Here is a 26,133-nt window from a genome sequence, read left to right as displayed (position 1 = left end):
CCCTAGTTCCCTCCCCGCCAAAAAACAAACAAAAAAAAAGAGGTGCAGCTTCAGGAGGCTCCAGGAGACAGACAGGTGGCTTCCAGGAGAAACTGGTTTAATCATGTGGCCTTAGAGCCCCCACCCTCATTTCTGGATGTGATGCTCTGTCCAGGGCTCTAAGATCACCAGTCACCAGCATGCAGCGCTTAGCTGGCCTGAGAAAGTTCCTGTCTGGGCTCTGCTGGATGGGAGTGGGTGTCGACAGCCATCGCTCCTTGGACTTTGAAAGGGTTACGGCACAGCGTGCCCCAAACCAGTGGGGCAACCATGGTTTCCTGTCCTGGAGCCCCTGCAGGCCATTTTTGGGGTACAGCATCCTGCGGGGGACAAACCTGGAGTCCAGGTCACCAGCCTAACCAGCCTGGAGCTCTGGCCCACCTGAGACAGGTGGGAACAGCTGGGAGCAGGTGCATATAAAATCAAGCAGCAGGTGGTGAGTGTCAAACTCCGGAGGCCAGGAGCTGACATACGCACGCACAGGGAGGCCAGAGAGGCCCTGCCCACCTGGGGAGTCCTGTGGCCTAGGGCTGATGGATGAAGGCTGGCACTGCCAGGTGGCAGGTTTGGCTGGGAGAGGCCTTGGTTTGGGTGGGTGAGTGGCTTGCAGCTGAGAGGCCATCCATGTGCATGGCTCAGCCTGAAGATAAGCCTACTGCCTAGAGGCAGATGAGCACCCCATCCAGCCCATGTGAGTCCTCAGTATAAAATAATACACATATAAAATAATACTCCGTGCACTGGGAGTGGGCCCACCACCCGTGCTGCCTCCCTCTGCAGCAAGGGTGGCAACAGTCCAGCCAGGTCTAGCTGTCCTCCGCCCTCCTCTGGTTCTTGGAATGAAACTTGTTCATGAGTTCCTCCAACTCCGACCCACTTTGCTGCTTCTAGGGAGAAGGGATGAGGAGCTCAGACAAGGGGCCAGAGGCCACGACCCCACTTCCTCCCAGCACCCCAGGAGCAGGTAGGTGGGTGTACTGTGAAAGAGGCACCGGAGCGGGGCGGCTCACCTCCAGCATCGCCTTCTGCACTGTGAGTTGGCTGTACACGCGGATGCCCTCCTCCCCGCACACCCTCTTCAGCTCATCTTTGTTGAGGGAGAAGAGCTGGGGTCCGGTCAGGATACCCAGGTTCTCCACGATCCTGGGGGTGGTAGAGAGTAAGGGCGCGGGGGTGGGCATGGCGGCAGGTGGCCACCTCGGCTGTGTGCACTGGCGTGCACTTGCTCAAACCCGCAGCCCTCCCGCTCCCGCCACTCACCGGCCGCTGAAGGCCTTGGCTTCTAGCCAGGCACGGACCTCATCCGGGCCGGACTCAAAGGTGAGTGGCAGGTGCACCGGCTGGGTGCGCTCCACGCGGAAGTGCCGCTGCGGCTGCGCCTTGATGTGGCTAATTTTCTTCATGAGCTCATCGTTGACTTCATCCATGTGGTGGATCAGCTCTGCAGGAGCCTGTGCTGAGCCGTGGACCCGCGCAGGCCCTGGCTTCCCCCTGCCCTCCCAGGCCGCCCCGCACCTCCTTGCTCCCTCTCCATGTAAGCGCCCTCTCACCATCTTTGTTCCCTGCGAAGATAGGGGGCAGTTTATGCATCGGGCTGGCGGGACCCCAGTATTTCTGGCTGGCCTGCGGGGGCAGGTGGTGAGGTGGGTGCTCTGAAGACCTGCCCAGACCCCTACCTGGCTTGTGGGCCGGCCCTTCCTTCCCTCGGCCAAGACAGAGGAAGGAGCCTCTGCACAGGCTCTGGCCCAGGGCTGGGGTGCAGCGGTATTCCCAGGCTGAGACTCAGCTGTCCCCCCAACCCCACCCGGGGCAAACGACTGTGTTGTGAGGGCAGAACAGAGCCGGGCACCTGCTCCAGTGGGGCACCAATATCCTCTGGCCGGACCTCATCCAGGACGTTGCAGGGCACATAGCCAGACTGGCCACTTCGGCTGCGAAGCTTCCACCACTGCCGGCCATCCTCCAGTACCTGCGGTGTCCCGGGGCAATCAGGTCTACCGTTTTTCCTGCCCTTAGACCCCCACCCTCCCCAGCCACGGGCACTAGTGTGGTTGCTGGGACTACTCACATGAGCCACACTTTGCAGAGAGGCAGAGAGTGCCCCAGGTCTCCCCTGAGCTCAGCCCTCAGGCCCCTGTGCCTCCTGGCCCCAGGCTTCAGTGCTGGCTGGGTGGGGGGGGGCTACCCCTGCCTGGCCTTAGCAGGGTCCTGGACGGAGGATGCTTCCTAGCCTCACTGTGGATGTAAACCACCCCCCCTGCCCCAGCCTGCTCCACTTTCTGTCCCTCAGTGAGTGGCCTGGATTCAGGTTTGGCACAGTGGCTGCAGGGGAAGGCTCCTGGGTGGCCATGAGTGACAAGCCCCTTCTCTGTTCACTGGAGGGCCCCCCACTTGGCAAACTGACTGCCCAGCACACAAGGGTTCTGCACACCCTCGGGGATCCCCCAGACATGGAGGGCCCTCAGCAAGGCTGGGCTGGGAGTCGGGGAGATCCTGCCCCTGGACCCAGCTGGAACCCAGAGCTAGGGACCCTAGGGAAATAGGCCAGTGGCTGTGCCCATCCCGTTGCTCCACAGTTCGGTCACCTTCCCTGGTCAGGCTGACCCCTCACCTCTAGGACCTCATCCTTGAGCACGGACAGCTCGTTGGCATTGCGGGCTGTGAAGTCGTAGAGAATCTTCACGTACTTGGCCGTGGCTGGTGTTGGCTGGTGGCCCCTGCAAGGACCCAGAGGGACTGGTGCAGCAGCTTCCCAGGCACGCAGCGGCCTGGCTTCTGCTGCCCAGGTTGCAGTGGAGGAGGGGCTGTTGCTCACAGCCCGGAATGGAAACTGTGACAGCCCTGGAGGTGGAGTGGGCGGGAGGGGCAAGATGCAGGGCCTGGCCCACCAGAGCTGCCTCAGGGGTCTCCAGGCTTGCTCCCAGGGGAGTCAGCCAGCTGGGTGCCTGGGGGTGACAGGGTCATGGCTTTCCCCAGCTGACCACAGGGGCCAGGACATTTTCAGAGCCATAGCCCCTGGGTGCTGCCCAGGGCACTGGCCTGCAGGCTCTCTGGAGGTCTGGACCTACATCCCCAGGGGCATGGGTGGAGCTGTTGGTGCAGATGGAGCACAGAACAGGACTGACTGCTCCCGGTCCCACTGCACTGGGAGGAGCAGGGTAGAGGCCGCCAGGGTGAACAGACAGCTGCTGAGAACACTTCTGTGTAGCTCTACCTGGGGACCACAGGCCCATTGTGGGCCAAGGGATGGGCTTGTTTGGAATACGGATTTGCAGCCCCTTCCCTCCTGAAACCAGATTCTGGGATGTTGCAGGTTGCAAGTGCCCCAGGCAGACCCTGGGCCAGGAGTGAGGATACAGAAGTGGGGAGGCAAAGAGGGGTTCGCCCCTGGGTCTATTCTTTTTTTTTTTTTTATGGTGCTAGGGATGGAACCCAGGGGTGTTCTACCATTGAGCTCCACCCCCAACTCTTTTTACTTTTTATTTTGAAATCTGGTCTCCCTAAGTTGTCCAGGCTGTTCTGAGAGTGAAAAGCAGCATTTTTAGCCACTTGAAGGAGGTGTTTGCCACCACCTGGTGGCAGCACACCCCAGTCCATGCTGTGGAGGGCGTCACACCACCTCCCTGTAATGGGGCTTACCTGTGGGAATGTGGGGAGCTGACTGGTGGTAAGACATCCCCCTGGGGTGTGGACTCAGAGGAGAGACTGTGTTTCGGGGAGTTTCTTATGGATAGTCGGCTCACAGGGGTGGGCTGTGGGGAAAGCAGGGCTTGATGTCGGGTGGAGGCCAGGCAGTGCCAGGCAGGGTCCCAGGACAAGGGGCACAAGACAAAGACTTGGTGAACGTCCTGTGACCTGGCAGGCCGGGCCTGGGGCAGCCCCAGCTGTGGCTCCAGGAGTGGCAAGGGCAGCAGTTGGCAGCGGTTGGGGAGGCAAACTCCAGAGGGGTGGGGTCTGACCTGGTCATTGGGGTCAGAGGCCAGTCCTTCCATCTCCCAGGGAGCCTCCTGCAGCACATCCAGAGGCGGTTCCCAGCCACTGTGGAACTTGGGCACGTACAGGGGCACCTGTGGCTCCTTCGGCCACTCAGAGCTGGGGTGGGCAGTGCCGGGGTCAGCCAAGACTCCCACTGGAGCTGGCCCACCCAGGACCCCATCCTGGTCCAGGCCCTGCCCCTCACCCTGTCCATACCGGGGCCGTGTCCAGGTGTCCCCCAGGGACTCCCACAGTGACATCTCCTTTGGTACCAGGTGGCCACGTAGGAAGGCCACAGCCTCCTGGGAGAGCAGTGGGCTGAAGACAGAACGGGCGAGGTCTGGGCCTCCGCAGGTGTTGACGATCTGGGGGATGGTGTGGTTCAGAGGGGCGCCCCAGCCTGCAGCTGCACAGCTGGCCACCCTGGGTCCCCACCCCCATCCGCCCCACCCGCCCCAGCCCCAGGCACCAGGTCCAGAGGCCCGAAGAGGAAGTGCACCAGCTCAGCCGCACTGGGGTTCTGGATGTGCTTCTGCAGCTTGGCCTGGAGGGAGCGGGCAGGTGACAGGTGGCAGGGAGAGGGCAGGTGACAGATGGTGTGGGGGAACCTCCACCCTCACCACCAGCACAGGGCAGGCCTGGACTCACCAGGAGATTGATGGCCAGCTTGGTTTTCTGGAAACAGTCGACAAACTCACCCTCAGAGGGGGGCCGGGCACGCAGCGTGAGGACGCCCTCTGGCACAGGGTGGAGGCCATGAGCCGGCTGGCCGGCCCTGGCCTCGTGGGCCCTGCTTGCTGTCTGATGCTGAGCCCCCCCAGGCCAGCCGTCCCCAGCTCGGGGCCCTGCGCCACCCCCCGCGCACCTGCCGGCCCCTTCTTGCCCTTCTTCTTCCCTTTCTTCCGCTGGTTCAGCTGCTTGAAAGCCTCGGCCGCCTTCTGTAGCCGGGCCACGAACCACTCGATGTCGTCCAGGGCGCAGTTGAGGATTTGCTGGGGTCAGAAGGGCGGGGGTGGGCTTCAGACCTCCACCCACTTTGGGGCTGTTCTACAGGCAACAGGCCGTCTGGGCCCATTGCAGGGGGGGCCAGGAAGGCCCAGCAGGGGGTGGGAGGGCACCCACCGTCTCCTTCTCTATCCTCTGAGCCAGCACCGCCCGAGGCTCCTCATCCTGCGATTCCCGGCGGCGGTAGCCTGGTGGGGACAGAGCAGCTACCCAGGGGCCGGCCCTGCAGACCCCACAGGGAGCCCCGCAGACCCCACAGGGAGCCCCGACCTAGCCCTAGGCCTACCTGGCTCTGTGACTGGTGCTGGCAGGCCCACGCGGTTCTTGGCCTGAGGAGAGTCCCCAGCCTGGCGCTGAAAGGGGATGGGAGCTGGGCTCTGGGGAGGCGGCAGGATGGACTGCCGCTGCCGGATCTTCTCCTGGTGCCCCCTGGAGGGGAGAGGAGGGCCTGCTCAGCAGGCCACCACCCCAGTCCTGGGCAGCTGCCTCCTTGGTGCCCTCCCTGCCCTGGTGAGAGCCCAGCTCCGCATGGTCCCCATGGCCCTACTTCAGGGTCTGTGGCCGCAACTTCTTCCCCATCCGGCAGTCAGCCAGCGCGCTCTGGATGTCCTCCTGCACCAGCTCCGCCTGGGGGCACAGGGGCATCAGGCTGGTTCAGCGGGGTGCCTCACCCGCCCCTGTCAGCTGCCTCACCTCCACCTCGTCACAGTGGAAGAAGTGCACGTCGGGCCTGCTCTGCTCGGAGTCCTGGCACACCAGCAGCAGCACCGAGGGGTAGCGCAGCTGGTTCAGCACCGTCTGGCTGTGCAGCACGGTGGGCAGCGGGAAGTTCTCCAGCTCTTCCTGGGGGCAGAGGGCAGGCGGTTACGTGGCCTCAGCCGGCCCTGGACACAGATGTGGGCTGTGGCCACAGGCATGGAATGGACCACAGATGTGGCCAAGAAAGGGACCAGTGCCCTGCCCGAGGTGTGATGGAGCAGCATGTGCTCCTGGGACACAGACGTGGCAGGAATTTGCAGGGGCAGGACAGACCAGGTCCAGGGACAGGACTGACACTGCTCACACTGCAGACACATCTTGAGTACAGACCCCATGGACACAGTCAGGCCTGCTGACTGCAGCCTGTGAGCCTCTTGCAACTGGACACAGCCTGGCCCCACTGCAGGTTGTGCCTGGGCTCTGGCCAGGTTGGTCCTGCTGGCCCTTGGCCTCGTCCTCTTCCACATGCTCACCCCAGAGACCCGGCACCCATGGGAGCCCAGTAGTCAGCAGCCTGCTCCACCAGCCTGACCTGGTTCTCAACATCCAGCAGCCGCAGGGCCTTGTCGTCCACCTGCAGCAGCACCTCCTGTGCCCAGACCTTCTCCTTGGCACTGAGCTGCACCAGCTTCCGGATGGCGTCTTCCACAGATGCGATGGCCTCGCTCTTGTCCATGATGAATGTGGCCAAGTGCTGGGGGGGCAACAGTCACTACTGGGTTCGGCCGTGCTTGTGCCAAGGCCCAGGCCCAGGGCTGGGGGCCCCAGCCAACCCAGGGGGTCCTGCAGGGCCACAGCTTTATCTCAGGTGGAGGCGCCCCTATTCTGCCCTGGTTGACATCTTTGGGGATCACAGTTGTGCACTGATAAAACCTGAAAGCATTCCTGACTGCCCGGCCACCTGGGGCACTCCTCTGCCCTCCCCACCTCTTGCTGCTAGGCCCTGCTCCTCTCTCAGGACCTCACACTACATCTGTGTGTTGGGCCTGAGGCAGGTCCTGCCCTCAGGATGCCCTCACCCAGAGCAGTCGGATCCGGGATTGGCTTCTAGGAGACATGGGTGGAAAGAGCGCATCTGGGGGTCTTCTGCAGCCTGGCCTGGCCTGGCCTGCCCCCAGGAGCTGCCCTCTACCTCATCAGTAAAACCCTCCCACAGAGCTTCAGGCTTCAGTAAACAATGCTGGGACAGGTGGATAAACTAGCTAGGCCAGGACATCAGACAACACAAAGCCACAAAAGCACTAGAGAAAATAGACGGTGATTTCTCACCAAGTCCAAGGGAACTTTCTCCACGGGGCACTTTCCCCAGCAAGGTGGAAAACACACGAGCTCAGAAGAAGAGACTAACCAATCTGACAATAAAAAAAGATTTCTGACTGGGTATCGCTCAGCCGTGGAGTGCTTCCTAGCATGCACAGGCCGGGTTCAATCCCGAGCACCAAAAAATAAAAAACAGCCAGATGCAGTTCAAGGCCAGCCTCAGTGATTTAGTGACACTTTCTCTAAACAAACAACAACAATAAAAAGAAATAAAAAGGGCTGAGGATGTAGCTTAGTGGTGGAGCTCTCCCAGATTCAGCCCAGTATCCCCCCGCACACACACAAATAAAGGATATTGATAATAAGTAAGTAAACAAATAAATACTTAAGTAAGCACACAATAACACTGCAACAGAAAATTGCCAAAGGATCTGAGCACAAAGAAAACAAATATAAATAACGTTTTTTTAGTTGTACATGGGCATAATACCTTTATTTTATTTATTTATTTTTATGCAGTGCTGAGGATCAAGTGCAGTGCCTCGCAGGTGCTCTACTGCTGAGGCACAACCCCAGCCCTGTAACTTTTTAATACAGAAAATTTTATGTGAATCTCATTGAATAAAAGAACCACACATTGAAACTCTGAGCCATGGGGCTGGGGATGTGGCTCAAGCGGTAGCGTGCTCGCCTGGTGTGCCTGCGGCCCGGGTTCGATCCTCAGCACCACATACAAACAAAGATGTTGTGTCCGCCAAAAACTAAAATAAATAAATAAATAAAAAAAAGAAAAGAAAAGAAACTCTGAGCCTTTATTATTTTAGCAATAAGTCACTGTCTTTTTCACCTATTCTACTGTCCAACCCTCGAAGTCACTGGGGTACATCATGGTTCAGATGTGGAGACAGGCAATGTCACCTAGCACCTGCCAGCCTCCTGTGCAGAGGCTGGTGACCTCTGTAAAGGCACACATCTTCCCTCCCAGCTCTGCTGCAGGTGGCCTGTGCAGGAGCAGTGCGGCACTGGACAAGGCTGCTCCCCGCAGAGCCACATGGCCATCAACCAGAGAAAGCGTGAGTGGGCGAGAACACACAGCAGAATCCGAGGGGGCTGTGTGGGGCGGAGGAAACCTTGAAATGCACGCTGTTAGCACAACACAGAACAACCCACCAAATGAAACCAAGCTGCTAGGCCACCAGCAAGCTTAGGACATCTCACATGGCTGAGACCACATAGGGGTCTTGGACCATAATGAAATTAAAGTCAGATGAATATCAAAAAGTTAGATAGAAAATCCTCAAATGTTTGGAAATCAAGCTACATAGTTCTAAATAACCCATGGGTCAAAATTGAAGTCACAAGGAAAAGTAAAATATATTCTGGGGTTGGAGATATATATATATATATATATATATATATATATATATATGTCTTGTGTTCTGTCCCCAGCACCACAAAAAAATTCTGAACTGAAGTATAATAAAAACAGGCATAATATATTATAATTGGTGGACTACAACTAAAACTGCTGGCTCTCCCACCCCCCGACTCCCCAGTGCTAGGGATTGAAACCAGGAGTGCTCTAGCAGTGATCTATATCCTCAGCCCTTTTTATATATATATATATATATATTTTTTTTTTGAATTCAGGATTTTTGGGGGGAGGGGAGGGGAGTACCAGGGATTTAACTCAGGGGTACTCTACCACTGAGCCACATCTCTAGTCCTATTTTGTATTTTATTTAGAGACAGTCTCACTGAGTTGCTTAGTGCCTTGCCATTGCTGAAGCTAGCTCTGAACTCATGATCCTCCCTCTCAGCCTCCCGAGCTGCTGGGATGACAGGCACATGCCACAGAGCCCAGCTGAATTCAGGATCTTGATAAGTTGCCTGGACTGGTCTTGAACTTGTAATCCTCCTGCCTCAGCCTGCTGAATAGTTGGGATTACATGTGTGTACCACCACACCCAGCTAAGGCAGTGCATTGAGGGAAATTTATAGTTTCTGATGACTATGTTAGGCAAAAAGTTAAGACTTAGGATCGGTGACCTAAACTTTCAGCTTAAGAAGCTAGAAAAACATGCTGGGGTGTGACTCAGTGGTAAGCACTTGCCTGGCATACAAGGGCCTGGGCCCAACCCCCAGTACCACAGGGGAAAAAGCTACAAAAACACAATAAAATAGACCCCAAAGAGAGTGGAAAGAAGTAAATTAAAAGTAAAAATCAATAGAGAAGCAGGGCACAGTGGTGCATGCCTGTAATCCAGTGGCTCCAGAGGCTGAGGCAGGAGGATCACAAATTCAAAGCCAGCCTCAGCAAAAGTGAGGTGCTCAGCAACTCAGTGAGACCCTGTCTCTAAATAAAATACAAAATAGGGCTGGTGATGTGGCTTAGTGGTCGAGTGCCCCTGAGTTCAATCCCTGATACCCACCCCCCAAAAAACAATCAATAGGGAAAAATCCAACAAAGTTAGTTTTGAAAGAAATGCTAAAATTGATAAATCCCCAGCAAGAGTGATCAAGAAAAATGCTAGAGACAATCCCTTCAAAACCAAGAGGACAGAGGGTACATGCCTACACTACACACAGGCACCACCGTCTGGCCATCCCACAAAGGCGGCCCAGCACTCAGCCTCACTGGCAAATCACAAGTATTGAAGGAAGAAACAACAAGAAGCTTCACAAACTTTCTGAAAACCGAGGTGAGAACTCTTCCCTCCTGCCCTGTGAGGTCAGCATAACCCTGACCCCCAAACCTGCCAACAGTACTATGTGAGAAAGTGGCAGACCAATATCTCTGGGAGACATTGACACAAAAACCCCTCAACAAAATATCAGCAAATTAGCCCATCAGCACATAAAAAGGACAGTATAGCCAGGCGCAGTGACACATGCCGGTCATTCCCACGACTCAGGAGGCTGAGGCAGGAGGATCACAAATTTGAGGTCAGCCTGGAAAACTGAACAAGACCCTGTCCCCCAAATAAAAATAAAAAGGGCTGGGGGTGCAGCTCAGTGGTAGAGCACTTGCCTAGCATGAAGGGGCCCCGGACTCAATCCTAGCACCACCAAGAATAAAAAAAAAAAAATCAGTCAAGCCAGGCACAGTGGTGCATACCTGTAATCCCAGCAGCTAGGGAGGCTGAGGCAGGAGGATTGCAAGTTAAAAGCCAGCCTCAGGGGCTGGGGATGTGGCTCAAGCGGTAGCACGCTCGCCTGGCATGCGTGCAGCCCGGTTTCGATCCTCAGCACCACATACAAACAAAGATGTTGTGTCCACTGAAAACTAAAAAAATAAATAAATATTTAAAAAAAAAAAAGCCAGCCTCAGCAATGGCAAGGCCCTAAACAACTCAGTGAGACCCTATCTCTAAATTAAATACAAAATAGGGCTGGGGATGTGGCTCAGTGGTCGCATGCCCCTGAGTTCAGTCCCTGATTAAAAAAAAAGAAAAAAAAAAAAAAAAACCTCAGCCAATGTAGTTCACTACACCAGCAGTGGCAAATAAACCTCAATAGATTTGGGGAAAGTATCTAACAAAATCCAACACCCATCATGATCAAAAACTCAGCAAAAGAAATTCGAACTTGTCACATTGATAATAGGTATCCACAAAAACAGGCATCAGTAGGACACTGGACGCTCTCTCCAAGACTGGACCTCTGCAGACACACCATGCTCTTATCTTCATCTAGCATTGTACTTTAAACAGGGAGATGGGGCAAGAAAATAAATGAATGATCTGAAGACAGGAAATGAAGAGTGGTCTTTATTTTCCAGCAATCTGATGTGTATATAGAAAATCCAAGCATTTTACAAGTCAATCACAAGTAATTTGCAAATTACTTAATTCACCAGTCTCAGGACACTTGATCATCATACCAAAGTTCAATTGTTTTTCTATAGGCTAACAGCAGACAACTGTTAAAAAGAATGCTATTTGTTTTTCGTTACTGGCATTGAATCCAGGGGTGCTCTACCACTGAGCCACATCCCCAGCTCTCTCTCTTTTTTTTTTTTTTTTTTTATTTAGAGACAGGGTCTTGCTGAGTTGCTAAATGCTTTGCTAAGTTGCTGAGGCTGGCTTTGAACTCGCAATCCTCCTGCCTCAGCCTCCGGAGCCACTGAGACTACAGGCATGCACCACTGCACCAGCACCATTTGTAATAACATATAAAAATCAAATGCCTAAGCAATAATTTAACAAAGGATATGCAAGCTTCCTATAATGAAGACCACAAAACACTGATGAGAAATTAAAGAATATGTATTAATGGAAAGGTATCCCATGTTCATGGATGGAAAGACACAACATTGTTCAAGTGTCAACTCTTTCTAAAGTGATTCAGAGATTTGACTTGATGCCAATCAAAATTCTAACAGCATCTTTTAGGAGGAGAAATACACAAGTTGATTCTAAAATTCATATGCAAGTATAAGGAACTCAAGCCAATCTCAGTTGGGCTTGGTGGTACACATCAGTAATCCAAGTTACTCAGAAGGCTGAGACAGGAGGGTTGTTTAAGCCTAGAAGTTTGGGACCAGCTGGGCAACATAGCAAAACTCCATTTCTAAAACACAAGAGTGGGGGGAGAGACACAGGATATTATGAAGATAAAGAACAAAGCTGTGGGACTCACATGGCCTGAGTTCACGACTGATAAAGCCACAATGAGCTGAAGCTTGTACACAGCATTATAGAGCAGTGAAATGACGATTCCAGAAACAGACCTGTCCATATCTGGCTACTCAGTGTTCACAGAAGCAGCAGAGCAATCCCGGGGGAGGAAAGCCTTTTCACTATGGCTGGACATGCACACAAGAGAAAACCAGCCTTGATCCCCACTCCACACCATGCCCCCAAAAACACCTGGAGGGGACGGTGGACCTAGATGCAAAGGCCACACTACAGACATCCAAAGGCAACAAAGGCACAGTTCCTCGGGAGGCAAAAAGCCCCCCCCCCCAGAAGGAAACAAAGGTGGTCTGACTAGACGTCACCAAAATGTCACCTTTGTGTCCCTCGAAAGACAGTGAAGCTTATGAGTGAACAAGCCACAGACAGGGAGAAGGTGGTGCTGACCCTCACACCTGACTGTACATATGAAGATGTCCACATGGATCAGAAGCACCTCCACATGTATGTGGGCAGAAGCAGCATCAGGGGAGAGGCCTGGGGCCAGGTGGCTGGCAAAGATGCCCTGGCAGCCCGGGCCGGGCACAGAGTCATCCTCTGCCACGCCTTCTTAAGTCAGTTCAGGAAGCTGAGGAGGCTGTAAACTAGAGGGTCCTGTCGACAGAGACAGGGAGGTGGGGCTGCGACCTCAAAGGGTCTGGCAGGAGCTTGGGGTGACAGAGCCATGCTGGGTGCCACCTATGTGGTAACAGGACTGCATGCCCCACCACAGTTACTGTACGGAAAGTCAGCAGCAAAAGCACAGGCTTTGGCACCCTGCGTCCGCTCCACCTTGCTAAGGCAGGTCTCCGATGCTCTCTCTGGGAGGGGTGGGAAAACCTCATCTCCTCCCACAGCCTCTCTGGCCCCTGCAACAGCTGGGATGAGCCAGGCCAGCTGGGACCAAAGTCCAGGGGCCAGGCTGGGTCCTCACTGAGGAGAGCAAAGTCCCACCCCTGAGAAAGGTGGCGGAGCTGCTGTGGAGGAGGGGGCTGGCTGACCGCCCACACTGACAGCTCTGCCTTGGGAAACTGCGTCACAGTGGTTACTGCACAATGGCCTAGCCTGCCCAGGCCGGTGGGGGGAGAACACTGGTCATCCCAACACACTGGACCCCAGAGCCTCAGCTTCTTTGGATTCATTCTGAGGCACAGGCTTAGACAGTAACTTCCTCAGCCCGGGGCCCAGTGAGGCCCACGGTGGGTGGGAAGGCCCAAGAGAGCCAGCACAGTGGGCCTGCAGCCACAGCTGGCTCTGCTCGCCCCTTACCTGCCTCCCCCTCATTCCTCCCCATAGTCCCCCAAGCCTGGATCTCGGCCAGGAGCCCGGCCAGCTGGCAGGCATGGAAGGCCCATCTGTACAGTGTGTTTCCTAAGTTCTAGGTGTAGGACAAAGCCCTCCCAGGCTGGCGGCCGGTCCAAAGGGCGCAGGGTGGCAGGGTACGCAGGGTAGCTCCGACGCAGCACGGCCACCTGAAGCTCCCGCAGTGCTCAATAAAGAGTGTCTTTGTTTCAGCTTCTCCCGCTAATCCAGTTCCTTGTTTGGGGGCAGGATGACAACTTCCTTCCCAGAGGCTCCTGTGCACAGCCCCAGCGGGCCTCCCCAGCACACCCGGGGTGGTGCCAACCTCAGCACCAAGTCCCCAGGGAAGGCTCCCCAGACTGAAGGGCTTGACCCCACTGTGGCTCAGCCCAGGACCCGTGGGGGGCAGTCGCTGGCTCTGGTCTCCCCACTTGTCCTCGGGCCTCAGTTTCTCCACCTGCTTGTGCACCCCGACGCACAGGGCTCTCACCTGGACATGGTACTGGGAGGTCTCGTGCATGATGACATTGGAGTTGGAGTACTTCTTCCTCTGCTCTGGACGGGGAGACGGTGGTCACTCAGCCCAGATCTCAGGACCGCCAGCCCCCAGTCCAGGTGGGACTGGACCCCAGGGGGCCGCAAGGGAGGGTGGAGTCAAGGTAAGGGGTGCTTCTCTTGGGCCCCTCATGAACACCAAGGATCACAGGTGTGAGATCCATGAGGACCCTCCTCAGACCATGAGGACTCTCAGGAAGCCCTCTGCTCCATCCAGCCCAGGCTCACCCCAGGGGAGACACCCATGGCTCTGAGAGGGAAGGGGCCTGCTCAGAGTGGGGAGGGCAGCCAGAGGCTATGGGACTTGTCCTGGGGCACTGGAGGTTCAGCCTCACCGGAGGCTGGCCAACCCCTGTGCCCACCTTCCCAGGGGAGAGGTCTAGGCCAGGGCTTGCCCACCCTCAGAGCCACCACCAGAATCTTCCTCCTTTCTAGGGGCTTCTTGCTTTCCAGACGGTGGGTGCAGCATCCAAAGGCACAAGTGAGGGCTGCGGCAAGCTGGGAGGGCAGCCTGGCTCCCTCCTGGAGAGACACCTGGCCACCGGCCGCCTGCCCCGATCGAGTTGCAGAGACGCCCAGGGGAATCAATACTGATGCTCTCTGAATTATTTGTAAAGGGCTCTCCCCTTACTGCTGGGGGAGGGGTGTTTTGTGCCAGGAACTTTGGGGACAGACCTCACAAGCTGTCAGTGGATTAGGGTCCAGAGGCCTCCTCCAGGTACCCAGGGCTGACCAAGCCTGAGGTCCTCTGGGCCAGGCCAGGCAGTCCCCTACTTCCCCAGCCTGGCCCTATCTCCAGCTTCACTCACCAAACAGATCCTTTGCGCTCATCTTAGCAGCACCATCGGACCAGCCCAGGCTGCCACTGTGGGGGGGGGGCAGGTGAGGGGGGCCACCACGCCCTCCCTGGGAGCCCTCCCCGGGGGCTGCTTGTGGGCAGTGAGGGTGGGCATGGGGCTCACTTGGCAGCACCAGGGCAGCAGCTCATGGCTCCTGACTGGCTCATGGCGTCCTTGGTGGCGGCCAGCAGCTGGGAGGGCAGAACTCAGTGTGGCCGAGTCTGGGGCCCAATGCCTGGCCCGCACCTGAGAGGACAGAGGAACTGAGCTGACACCTTCTCTGGTCCTGGCCAGTGGCCTTGTTATTCCCAGGACAGGGTCTCCTCTCCCTACCCCGGGTCCAGGGCAGGAATTCAGTGACTTGACCAGATTCCACAGGGAGTCCTCAGGAAGTAGAGCTCCCTACCCTGCAACCCAGCTAGTGGCCACTGAGCCCCATCTTGCCTCAGACCTTCAGACTGCATAGGGTTGCCCCCCCCAGGAGGCTGCCTAGGAGGCTCTGAAGAGGGTTATGGGGGGAAAGCATCTTCTCAGCAGAGTTCAAGTAGGTTCAAAGGCCCTGGGGCAGGTAGCAGCCAGCAGGAGTGGAGGGCAGGGGCATGAGGCTGGAGCCTGGGGAGGGGCACACAGTGCAGAGGGAGCTCTGGCTCCCGCCTTCCAGTCCTGTCCCACCCCAGGCACCTACCCCACAGGGGCCTCTGCACCCTGTTGGGAACACACAGCCCACACCTGTCCACCCTTGGCTCTCTTTGGGTCCTTGTAGAGCAAGCAGGGAAGCCCTGTGGTAGGGAATCCTGGGGTCCCTGGTACTTAAGGGGTAGTCTCACCCTGATGAGAAGGCAAAATGGGGAAACCAGGGTAGGACCCTTGGCAGCAGGAGCCGGCCCAAGAAAGGACCTGGGGAAGGTGGGCACAGGGTGGGGGTTCAGAGGGATGGGTGGTGTCCCAGCCTCCCTGTAGCAGATTCCCAGGCCTGACCACTGTCCAGCTGCACTCTGGGGGAAACGAGGACAGGTTGCTAACGTGAACAGGGTCTGATCTGGGTTGGACCCTGGAACCTTCCTGGGAGGTAAGCAAACCCTGGCGGCTTATGTGGGGAGAATGCCCTGGGGGGACCACCAGTGCAGAACTGCCCCCGTGTCCCAGGTAGAACAGGTGGACAGCACCTCTGTGGTGGCTCCCTAAGGGGTCCTGGGTCCACACTCTTGTCTGCCTTCTGACAGATGTCACCAGGAAGGCCATCCTGCTGACTTCAGTGTTTGGGTCTACTAGGGTGGGGCCACCAGCCTGGGTGCTGGTATGGAGAGCTGAGGGGCAGGCTGGGGCACCCCAGGACTTTCTGGTTTGACGAGGTCCTGCTGGGGAGCACTCCCAGGAGATGTGGGAGCCTGGGGGCTTTGGTTACTGCCTCATCCTGGCTCCTGCTCTGCCCCGCCCACATGCCACAGGGGGCTTGGCCAGATTGCCCTGTCCACCTATCCGTGGAGAATGTTTGGAATGCTCATGACCTCAGTGGGTGAGTCTGAGTGTTTGCTTAATGGGATTCCTGGCAGGCTGAACCAAGGGCACTGGGCACGTGGGTCCAGGTACACACACCTGGGCAAAAACAACCCTCCAGACCCAGGCCTGCAGGCACGCAGACACACAGGCTGGGCTGCACAGCCCTCCCCTCAGGGAAATCTAGGCTGGGACTTCAGCAGTGGGGGAGCTGGGGCCACTTAGAGGCCTGTGTGAAGCCTGCTCCCAGTGGGCTTCAGCTGGGGGTGGGGAAGCCATGTAACTCAGAATAGGTGGAGATGGGTGCCCAGCCCTGGCCCTGGCCCTGGCCCCTGGGCTTCAGGCTGTACTTTAGTTTTATGGAGGCCATTTTCCGGGTATGAAGGGAGGACCCAGTATGTCTGGGGCCTGGCGAGTGGACAGTGGAGGGAGGAGGCCCCAGTAGGGCAGAGAGGGTGGAGGAACTGGCTCCAAGTTCAAATTCCAGCTCCACATGCTGAGTGACCTTGGGGAGGGGTCAGCTTAGTCATCAGGGCTCCTAGCTGCCCTCATGGGAGTCGGGTGGGGCCCTGGAACAGGGCAGTCCCTCAGGCCCTTCTGTGACCTGAGGAAAGAGCCCTGTCCAGGTCGGAGGGAGGAAGAGACAACTTGGAAACTTCTAGGGGGGAGGGTGGATACACTTGAGGAGACCTGGGCAGGCACAGGGTGCAGAAGCCTGGCTGGATGGAAGCACTGGGCCCACAGGGCCTGGGTACTGGGCAAGTCCAGCAGAGGCCTGGGCATAGGATGGCAGTGCAGATGGGCTATCCCCACCAGGGGCCCCTCCTTGCACAGCAAGGATTGTGCACTGGAATAGGGGCAGAGGTGGTCTGTGGGGTGTGCCTACTTCCGCCCCTGCGGGGGTGGGGGGTGCACCCTCACACAAAGGGGCAGTTCTAGAGCAGCCCTGCCCAGGGACCAGGAACCTGGAATGGCCAGATTGGATTCCCACAGGTCCTGGTAGCCCACCCTCCAGGATGGGCCCGGCAGGGCTCCTGCAGCCACGCCCCCAGGCCCCCAGCCTTCCTCCCCTCTCGGACTGCACACCTCACCTCTGACCAGCAGCCTGACCCAACCTGATGCCATCCTGGCCCAAGCCTCCAGAGAGTTCCAGGCCTGGGCTGTGTGCCCACCTTCAGGGTCCTCCCATGGAGGACAAGCCCCTTCTCCGGATGCAGGGATTCCTCCACCTAGCCCCAGGGCTGGGAGGGCATGGGACCTGCATGGGTGAGTCACCTGCCACTGGCTTAAAAATATCCCTGCACGCGGGCCGCGCCCCGGACACTGGCAGACCGGACCGCAGTGGACCGGTTCTTGGGCCCAGAGCCCCCCCGAAACCTCCTGCGCCACCGCGCCCGGCCACCCTGGTCCAGCTATCCCCAGCGCTTCAGGCGCCCAGCTGCCTCCCGCACCCGGCCCCGCCAGAGCCCCGCGTCCCATCGCCACTGAGGAAACTGAGGCCCAGACGGATGAGCTCCTTCCTCGCCCTCACCTGCTCGCGGCAACTGCGTCCTCGCTGTGGCCAGTCCCCCGGTCCGTGTGTCCGCCAGTCTGTCCGCGCCTTGGCCACCGCACTAGGTCTCCGCTGGCGGGCGGGTCGCTTCGCGGGGCGGGGCGGGGCGGCGAGAGGACGAACCTGAGCGACAGGTTACCGAGTCACCGGGGAGCGGGCGCGCGGGGGAGGCAGGGGCGGGCCCGGGACGCCCCGCCCCCGCCCGCCAGGCCCGGCTGCGCGCAGCGGTGTTCCTGGCGGTCCCAGCTCACCTGGGGCGCTGCGCGGCCGCCCCAGCCCTCCCCGCGGGACGTTCCGGGCCCCTAGCTTCAGAGCCCTTCCTCTTCAGCTGGCCCATCTGGTGTGGGATGCTGGGGCAGAGGCATCAGTCTGAGTGGAGGTCAGAGGTAGGAACTAGCTAGGACCCACAGCCCTAGCTCCCAGTCCAGGAGTTCCTAAGTCCCTTTTCTCTGCACCCCACCTCATCCCGGGCACCTCCAAAGGGTGGGAGTGTCTGGTGGGTGGGGACACCTGTGGCCCAGACTGTCCTGTGAGCTTCTGGCTCTGTCTCACCAGGCGGTCTCCCAGAAGGCCCTGAGCAAGCCTGTTGCTATGCACAGGACAGGGTGGGGTGCACAGAGAGCGAGAAGCCAAGGTTGGCTGGCAGTGGAGGAGGTGAAGGGGATAGAGACCACCTGGGCACATGCAGGGTCCCCAGGGTTCCAGCTCTGTTCCCAGGGTGGGGGCAGAGGGGATGAGTACCGTCAGGAAGTCAGGACTGCTGGTGTTTGCCCTGGGCTGGCATGGAGCAGCCATGGGGAGGTGGGCACTCTGCCCTGGAGGGCCAGAGCCACTGGCATCTCTGTGGTCTGCACTGAACCCACAGGTGAGCTCAGCCGAAGGGTGGCAGGAATGGCCTTTGTCCTCCAGTCCCAGCACCTGCCCGAGTCCAGACAAGACCTGCTTCCTGGTCCACAGCCTTTGCAGCTGAACTCAAGAACCTGGCCTAGTCCTGCTCCACATGTGACTCCATCCTGAACCAGTGTGCAGGGTCAAGCACTCTGCTCTGCCCTGGCAGGGGCAGGCATACACCCATGCCCTCGCCCTTCCTCGGCAGGGTGAGGAACGGGCAAAAGCAGGAAGTGGGCACTGCAGGGACAGCTGGGGCAGGACCCAAAGCCACTCTGGGCCGCCTGGACCTGTAGTGTTTGCAGATGGTGTGGAACAGGTGACCTTCCCCTTTGTGTGCCAGTGAGAGGGGGGTGTCAAGGGCTCCAGACTCAGATCTGTTAACTGTGAAAGCTTTCTACCCGGTCTGCAGAATGAACCGGCAGCCCTTCTGGGCATCCTAATGGATGGTGCCCCAGCCACAGAGATGCTTGGGAGCACTGGCCCTTTCCACGCCTGCGTGTGGATCTGCTGCATGGGCACGCTGAGTGGGAAAGCAGGTGTCCAGGCTGCCTGACGTTCACTCTGGGGTCAGACGAAGCCAGCTGAGGGCCCTGGGTGAGGACATGACAGTGACACTGGCTCTGGAGGAGGCCCAGGACACTGGCAGCCTGCCACCCTCAGCAGTGTACAGAGGAGCAGTGTTCCGACCAGGCGTCAGGATGGAGGCAGCGTGGCTGGAGGTGAGTCTTGGGATGAGGTCATGAAGGAGCAAGTGGGGGAAGGTGGGGGGGGCTTTTTATAGCAAAATGTGGGGAGGGTTAAGTGGCTACAATTAGGACAAATTCCTGGAAATGTGAACATTTATTTACTTTAAATAAATAGTGAAGAGAAAGCCAGACACTGGGACATAACATTATTCCAAATGCAGAAAACAACAGATGAAGGCAAGCTACTAGGAAAATCGGCTCAGACCCTACGTTATTGTTGCGTGATACTGAGATTTCACCCAGAGCACTCTACCACTGAGCTACATCCCCAGCCTTTCTATTTCTGGAGACATGGTCTTGCTAGGTTGATGAGGCTGGCCTTGAACTTGCAGTCCTCCTAACTCAGCCTGAGTCACTGGGATGACAGGTGTACCCCACAGCACTGGCAACCCTTTTTTTCTAAGTGTGTGTGTGTGTGTGTGTGTACCTTTTTTTAAGGTGCTGGGATGGAACCCAGGGTCTTGCACAGACTAGGCAAGTGCTCCATCACTGAGCTGCACCCCAGCCTAGCTAGCTAAGATACTTTTTAAGGAGCACGTATGGTAAAACTGCAGATGGAAAAGTCAAAGGTAGGGTGGAATTCATTCATTTCATCTGAGTGCAATGTTGCTGAAGTCCCCTAGCTCACTCAGAGACCCTACAACTGGAGCTGCTCTCTGAACTGGCCACTGTCCCCACAGCCTCGCTCCCCTGGACCTCAGAGGTGCCCACAGGGAAGGGAGAGTGTTGGGGTGAGAATCTGAAGCTGATGGGCCCACTTGCTCTGCTCTCTGTGGAAACCCCAGCCCACCATTCTGCCCAGGCCCGGGGGGGGGGGGGGGGAGACAGACAGGCACTCACACACAGGGCCACCTGCCTGCAGCTCTGGAGAAGCTGGTGGCGGAGAGAAGCAGGCAGCGTGCCATGTCAAGGACCTTTGTGTGAGAAAGCACAGGGACGGGCTGCAGCTGGCCGGAGCTCGGAGGTGGAGGCTGCTTCTCCGGGGTGCACTGCAGGGCCCCCCTCTGGCAGTCTCTTTTCTGCAGGGCTTCTCCCTCCTCTGGTGGCCCCACTTACAGGGCCTGAGTGGATGTCCCTGTGCATCACACCCCATGGCTGTGAGCTACCCAGAGCCGTCTATGGCAAGTCAGTAGGACAGACACACCTGCTCGCTCAGCAGCGCGGGAGACTGCTGGGACCTGGCAGGGTACGGAGGAGGTGGCTGCCGCCTGGCTGAGCCAGACGTCTACCTGACGAAGGCCGCAATGGCCACCACCTGAAGGGCGGCCTCCAGGCCGTGGAGCACCAGGAGTCCAGCACTGAGGATGGCGTCTGCCCAGAGCACCAGGGTCTGCCAGAGCAGAAAGTGGATGGAGAGAAGGCCGCTGCCCACTGTGAGGGCCAGGCTGGCAGCCAGGGGCCCCTCAGCCTCTGTCAAGTTGCCCTGTGTGCCTGAAGAGCAAGCAGATGAGAGTGAGGTGTGGTAGGGCATCGGCCTGGGGCAGGACCCACCACCCAGTCCTGGTCCTGCTGAGGACAGCACGAGCCACGGGATCGGGGAAAGAGCTCACTGTGGCCACCCCCAGAGCTGGTGCCTGCCTGACCCTCTGGCCAGCGGTGGGTGTGGGGCAGACTTTGGTATCTGAAACTATGGGCATCTGCCACCCTTTTGCATTTAAAACTTCCAAAAATATTTTACTAAAGCCAGTTCTGGAAAATGTCATGAACACTTACAAAAACAGAACTGCACATTTACAAACCAATGGGCCAGTCATGGAAAATGCCATCCAAAGTTGCCACCAGCTGACCCCAGCAGCTCAGGTGCCCCAAGGGCCCTTAGGGCCAGGCAGCCCCCTGCAGGCCAGACCCTAGGTACACACACACATGGTGTCCAAACCCTCCTGAGAGCTACACTAGCATCTGCGCTGTCTGTGCTGGCAGCTGCATGACATGCTGCCCCTGCCAGTGTCCATCCTGAAGGTGAGGAGACTCACTTTGGCCCCTGCCCCACAGGGTCCCAGATCTGACGCAAGAAGAAGGTCAGGGGCCAGCCTCCCCTCACCTTGGCTTCCTATCATGTCCTGGTCACCATGGGCTGGGGTATGCATGAGGGCCTGAGGTTGGCACCTGGCAGTGCAACATGCCTAGACATGCCCATTCCTGTGCCCACAGCAGGGCAGTGTGAAGGGTACAGTCCATCCCCAGACAGACACCCTCATTGTGTGTGTCTATGACCACGCCCACAGGAAGGGCACAGTGGGGCTGGTCTTGGTGGTCAGCTATGGGGTGGGGGAGGAGGTTTTGTGCTATATCTCTGCACCCCTCGAGTTCTGTTCAAGAGCATACCCTTGTGTGAACTGTGCAGTTGAAGAGGGAGTGGCCCAGAGGCCACTGGAGGAAGTACCACCTGGACCCAAGCCCGACTGGAAAGGCTGGGTTTTCTGGGGACCTGCTGAGCTCCCCAGACAACCAAGGGAAGGACAGAGGGTGCAGGGGTATTCGGGAGCCCTGGCTCGGACAGGTAGGCTGTTGTGATCTCATGTGCTTCTAGATGGGAGCCCACACAAGTATCACCTGTCCTCGGGATGGAGCTTCTAAACCAGCAGTTAGCCGTAGCGTAAGGTGATATTGCATCACACCTAGGCAACAGCCTCTGCACACTAGTCTGACTGAAGACCTCACCAAGAACTGCACCAAGGGGTCACATCCAAAGGTTCAGTGCTTGAGACAGCACTTGTCACAGCTGGAATGCATCCACCCCAACACTCACCCAGGCATAGCCGAACTGCTTCCAGGACTCCCATCAGCAGGAGTAGAGTCAGGTCGCAGACCAGGCGGTGCCAAGGATAGCTGAACACCTGACCTAGGACCAGCAGCCTCGGGTCAGCTTGAGCAGCAGTGGGCTCCTGGGCCTGCCTCACACTCCCGACTTACTTTTATAGATGATCATCAGGAGCGTGGCTAGGAAGTACAGGGTGTAGTACAGCCCGCTGAGGTGAGAGAGTACTTGGAGGGGGACTGAGGACAGCTGGCGTGTGGTCAAGGATCTGCAAGCCGGCAGACTGGGGCACACCCTTCCTGCTGCCCAAGTCAGAGGGGCTGGCTCTGTCATCTGTCCCAGGGCACACTAGGGGGTCCAGTTTAGGCTCTTGCAGATGGGCCTCCACAGGTGGCCATGGAGACACAGCTGCTGGCTCCCTGCCTGTAGGGGCTTCCATTGTGCTATGGGCCCCCAGTGGGCATGAGGGAGTGGCCCAGAGGCCATCCCCGCAGAACTCATGGTGTGAGCACCAGTGCTTTGTGGCTGCAGGGAGAGTGGCAGGAGCTTCCGCACACTAGTGGTCCCTGGTGACACCACCATGACCCTAGTTACAAGGGAGAAAAAGGAGCCTTTTTTCATTCTACTTGGAGGAAACCTATTTCTCACTTTGGGGCAGCTAAATATCCACTAGCAATTTCCTGATCTCTGAACACTTGATATTTGTTTACGCTGACTGAGTCTGGGGTCATTGGAGGAGGGGTTTCACTCTGTGCCACAGGAATGCCACCTGGCCCAGTGGGAGGCGAGGAGCTACCAGCTGAGCTGGTGATGGGTGCAGAGCCCACGTGCCCCATTAGAGGAAGTTAGGTCAGCTCTCTGAACCTCCCTCCTGAGAGCTCATCAGGAGTTAAGGAGAGGTGGGGTAGGACGTGGGAAGAGCAAATGGGCAGAGAGCTGGCCGCAAGAGGTCAGCAATCCAGCCATGTGGGGTCCCTTCAGGAGCCAGCACTGGCCTGGGGAAGCAGGATGCAGCAGCAGCAGGATACCCCCGGGGAGAAGCCTCTGCCTGGAAGAGAGAGGGTGGTCAGTGAGTCCTTTCGGAATGCTTTCCCGGACCTCGCTCGGCAACACGGGGTCCCTCATATCCTCTTTTGATCTCATATTCATAGAAGGAAGTGACCAGTGACCATCGTAGTGGGCCTGCAGCTAGGTCCTTGCCCTCACACTTCAGGGAAGCAAACACCTCCCAACAAAACCAAATGGTAGCTCCTGTCTAGTGTGGTCTGTGCGTTTGCCCGAGGCGTGCCATCAGATGGATGCCTTTTGTGTTATGAGACATTGTTTTTCATCTTTGATCAGACATTCACCTTCCTCTGCAATATTTTCACTTCCCAAAATCTATCCCCAGGAAGGAGAAAGAATTTCCTAAACCAGCCCTCCAGTTGCAGAGTCCCTTGGGCCAGCCCCACTCCCTCTGTGCTCTTGGCTTCTGTCTTGGGATGACACAAGAGGGGTAAGGGAGGCCTACTTAGTCCTGGACTCTGAGGTACTGAGTTCAAAGATCCCTCTGCCTTGCCGCTGCATGGAACATGACCCAGCCAGACTGCCGGGCTTAAGAGGCTCACACCAGTGCTTCCATGGTACAAGCATAGATGCCTCTAAACGTGTGTGCACACGTATGAAAATTCAGAATTTGGATCAACTATTCTGTAAAGACACTGTACTGCTAGGGAGCACTTGGTGTCATTTCCTCTGTAGTCCAGGGAGGGCAAGTCTCAGCTTTGGTGAGATTTGTGGGCGATCTAATTTCTTGGGCAGATTGGGACCCTTTGTGCCAGAGGACTTTAAAGAGGGCAAGAGTCATACATTGGTCAACCACAGGGCCTTAGTGACAGACTCTGGGCAGGGCTCCTAGCAGACACATGTGTGGGAGCAGGAAGCCAAAACAGAATGACAGAGTTGTATTACATTTCTGTAAGGCTCTTAAAACCCGATATGTTCTTTTCCAAGCCCCAGCTACACTAGGCTACCTAGATACCTGTTATTATTTTGGTTGGTTTCACACTAATTGAGGTTCTCCTCCCTCCTGACCCTTTTCTGAAAACTTCAGTGTCAGGGCTGTGGCTCAGTGATAGAGCACTTGCCTGTCATGTCAAGGCCCTGAGTTCAATCCCCAGCACTGCAACAAACAAACAAACAAAACCAAATAAAATCAAAGAAACTATCTGAAATCTGAAACATTTCAGGCATCAAGTGTATCTAGTTCCCTGATGTTAAATTGAAAGGTGTTTCCTTTTTATAGGGATTTCCTTTTTACCACAGAAGTTAGTCAGGTTATAGGAATCAAAGCTAGTCCCAGATCCAGTGGTGGCTAGGTGGCCCCAGCCTACAAGCCTGGTGTGCTACAACTCAGCAACATACCCACAATTTGTTCCATGCAGGGATATTGGGGGAAAAGGAGAGATGGACACACAAGCCTGCACTGGCTGAGAGCTTCTCACCTAGGCTGACGCCCTGGTCCAGCCAGCTCACATGCCCTTTTGCCCAGGGACCCCAGGCTCCTGAGCTTCAGATGCTGCCACCACACAGTGGGAACCACATCCACTTCTTGCTGCCCTTGGCTCCCACTGTGTGTCACAGATGTGCACAGTTGTGCCAGAAGTGAGCTGCAGGGTACCATAGGGGTGCTAGGGTGAACCACAGGTGTACAGCGTGTGTGTGGGTGCTAGGGTGAGATGTAGCTGTGCCCGGGGGGTGAGAGGGGTGCTGGGGTGAGCAGCAGGTGTTCCCCGGGGTGAGTGAGGTGCTGGGGTGAGCAGCAGATGTGCCCAGGGGGCGAGTGGGGTACTGGGGTGAGCAGCAGATGTGCCCAGGGGGCGAGTGGGGTACTGGGGTGAGCAGCAGGTATGCCTGGGGGGCGAGTGGGGTGCTGGGGTGAGCAGCAGGTGAGTGGGGGTGCTGGGAGAGCTGCAGATGTGCTCAGGGTGCTGGGGAGCTGCAGAAATGCGGGGGGGTGTAAATGGGGGTGCTGGGGTGAGCTGCAGGTGTGTGGAGGGGGTGCTGGGGTTAGCTGCAGGTGTGCCCAGGGGTGAGTGGGGTGCTGGGGGGTGAGCTGCAGGGGCGAGTGGGGTGCTGGGGTGAGCAGCAGGTGTGGCTGGGGGGCAAGTGGGGTGCTGGGGTGAGCAGCAGCTACGCCCGGGGGGTAAGTGGGGTTCTGGGGTGAGCTGCAGGTGTGCCTAGGGGTGAGTGGGGTTCTGGGGTGAGCTGCAGATATGCCCAGGGGTGCTGGGGTGAGCTGCAGAAGTGCGGGGGGATGAATGGGGTGCTGGGGTGAGCCGCAGGTAAGTGGGGTTGCTGGGTGAACTCCATTAGTGCAGGGGGGTGAATGGGGGTGCTGGGGTGAGCCACAGGTGTGGGGGGGCTGGAGTGAGCAGCAGGTGTGCCTGGGGATGAGTGGAGGTCCTGGGGTGAGCCACAGGTGTGACTGGGGGTGCTGGAGTGAGCTGCAGGTGTGTGTGGGGGGTGCTGGGTGAGCTGCAGGTGTGCCCGCGTGTGATGGAGGTGCTGGGGTGAGCTGCAGGTGTGCCCGGGGCTGAGTGGGGGTGCTGGGTGAGCTGCAGGTGTGCCCGCGTGTAATGGAGGTGCTGGGGTGAGCTGCAGGTGTGCCCGGGGCTGAGTGGGGGTGCTGGGTGAGCTGCAGGTGTGCCCGGGTGTGATGGGGGTGCTGGGGTGAGCTGCAGGTGTGCCCGGGGCTGAGTGGGGGTGCTGGGTGAGCCGCAGGTGTGCCCGGGTGTGATGGGGGTGCTGGGGTGAGCTGCAGGTGTGCCCAGGGCTGAGTGGGGGTGCTGGGGTGTGCCCCGGGGTGTGCCCCAAGCGAGCGGGACCACACTGTCCCCGACCCATCTCGCACCACCACGGAGGCTCCGCTGGGGTCAGCATCAGGAATCCGGACCGAGAGGCCCGCGGCCGCCGGGCCGGGCAGCCAGATGCGGGGCGGCGGAGGCACCAGGCCAGCCCGCAGGGCCCTGCGTGGCTGCGGCGCCACTACAGCTTCGAGGCGCGGCCGCAGCCCCGCCCGCCTCACCTGGGCGCTCGGCCGCCATCTTGCCGCCGGGTCCGCCGCGATCCCGGCAGCCCACGGGCCGCGCCCTCCCGCCATCTTCGCTCCTCCCGCAGTCCCCAGGAGCGAGCGTCCGACCGCGGCCGAGCCCGAGTCGCCCGTCCGGCAGCGCTCGGGAGCTTTCGGACAGGAGGAGGCGGGCACAGAGGTTCGGCGGATTCGGGCTCGGGCGCGCTC

At 57.9% G+C, this 26,133-nt stretch overlaps 2 protein-coding genes and 1 long non-coding RNA gene across 6 annotated transcripts; 1 reads left to right on the top strand and 2 right to left on the bottom strand.

Annotated features, from left to right (window-relative positions):
• Positions 1-76: 76 nt before the first annotated feature.
• Eps8l2 (EPS8 like 2) lies at positions 77-17,575 on the bottom strand. Of its 3 annotated transcripts, none has more exons than XM_046444705.2 (21): positions 17,439-17,575; positions 14,534-14,656; positions 14,381-14,436; positions 13,507-13,571; positions 6,311-6,472; positions 5,713-5,862; positions 5,567-5,646; positions 5,306-5,448; positions 5,137-5,207; positions 4,880-5,006; positions 4,663-4,751; positions 4,484-4,558; positions 4,231-4,379; positions 3,999-4,131; positions 3,679-3,791; positions 2,651-2,756; positions 1,889-2,008; positions 1,590-1,662; positions 1,300-1,480; positions 1,050-1,182; positions 77-926 (listed from the first exon to the last, which is right to left on the bottom strand). In XM_046444705.2, the coding sequence occupies exons 2-21, from the start codon at positions 14,575-14,577 to the stop codon at positions 846-848; spliced, it is 2,151 nt and encodes a 716-aa protein (XP_046300661.1). In that variant the 5' UTR covers positions 14,578-14,656; positions 17,439-17,575; the 3' UTR covers positions 77-845. The 3 variants fall into 3 exon arrangements, with proteins under 3 accessions (XP_046300661.1, XP_046300663.1, XP_046300664.1); XM_046444707.2 differs by lacking the exon at positions 17,439-17,575 and adding an exon at positions 16,999-17,137; XM_046444708.2 differs by lacking the exon at positions 17,439-17,575 and adding an exon at positions 7,048-7,130 and having other exon boundaries at positions 13,507-14,436; positions 14,534-14,626.
• A 66-nt stretch (positions 17,576-17,641) lies between these two features.
• Positions 17,642-20,782, top strand: LOC124092896 (uncharacterized). Its single transcript, XR_006851714.2, has 4 exons — positions 17,642-17,845; positions 18,325-18,666; positions 18,760-19,069; positions 20,122-20,782. It is a non-coding gene; the product is annotated as an uncharacterized LOC124092896 (long non-coding RNA).
• Tmem80 (transmembrane protein 80) lies at positions 19,172-26,039 on the bottom strand. 2 transcript variants are annotated; one of them, XM_046444790.2, is made up of 5 exons: positions 25,747-25,881; positions 24,338-24,502; positions 22,010-22,902; positions 21,846-21,938; positions 19,172-20,527 (listed from the first exon to the last, which is right to left on the bottom strand). In XM_046444790.2, the coding sequence occupies exons 3-5, from the start codon at positions 22,185-22,187 to the stop codon at positions 20,322-20,324; spliced, it is 477 nt and encodes a 158-aa protein (XP_046300746.1). In that variant the 5' UTR covers positions 22,188-22,902; positions 24,338-24,502; positions 25,747-25,881; the 3' UTR covers positions 19,172-20,321. The 2 variants fall into 2 exon arrangements, with proteins under 2 accessions (XP_046300746.1, XP_058435317.1); XM_058579334.1 differs by lacking the exons at positions 24,338-24,502; positions 25,747-25,881 and adding an exon at positions 25,921-26,039.
• Between the last annotated feature and the right edge of the window lie 94 nt (positions 26,040-26,133).

This window comes from Marmota monax, unplaced genomic scaffold, assembly GCF_021218885.2.
Source record: "Marmota monax isolate L192 unplaced genomic scaffold, Marmota_monax_Labrador192_F-V1.1 WCK01_AAM20220418_F8-fsc00038, whole genome shotgun sequence".
NCBI lineage: Eukaryota > Metazoa > Chordata > Mammalia > Rodentia > Sciuridae > Marmota > Marmota monax.
The sequence above is the reverse complement of the archived record's forward strand: the minus strand, read 5'-3'. Positions and strand labels throughout refer to the sequence as shown.

Coding starts and splice junctions, on each gene's coding strand:
- Eps8l2 (XM_046444705.2), bottom strand. CDS start 14,577: ATGAGCCAGTCAGGAGCCATGAGCTGCTGCCCTGGTGCTGCCAA. Junction 2,757..3,678: donor AGCTCCCCACATTCCCACAG/GTAAGCCCCATT, acceptor GGGTCCTTGCAG/GGGCCACCAGCCAACACCAG. Junction 927..1,049: donor TGCAGAAGGCGATGCTGGAG/GTGAGCCGCCCC, acceptor CCTTCTCCCTAG/AAGCAGCAAAGTGGGTCGGA.
- Tmem80 (XM_058579334.1), bottom strand. CDS start 22,187: ATGACAGAGCCAGCCCCTCTGACTTGGGCAGCAGGAAGGGTGTGCCCC. Junction 21,939..22,009: donor CCTGATGATCATCTATAAAA/GTAAGTCGGGAG, acceptor TGCTGGTCCTAG/GTCAGGTGTTCAGCTATCCT. Junction 20,528..21,845: donor AGCAGTTCGGCTATGCCTGG/GTGAGTGTTGGG, acceptor CTTGCTCTTCAG/GCACACAGGGCAACTTGACA.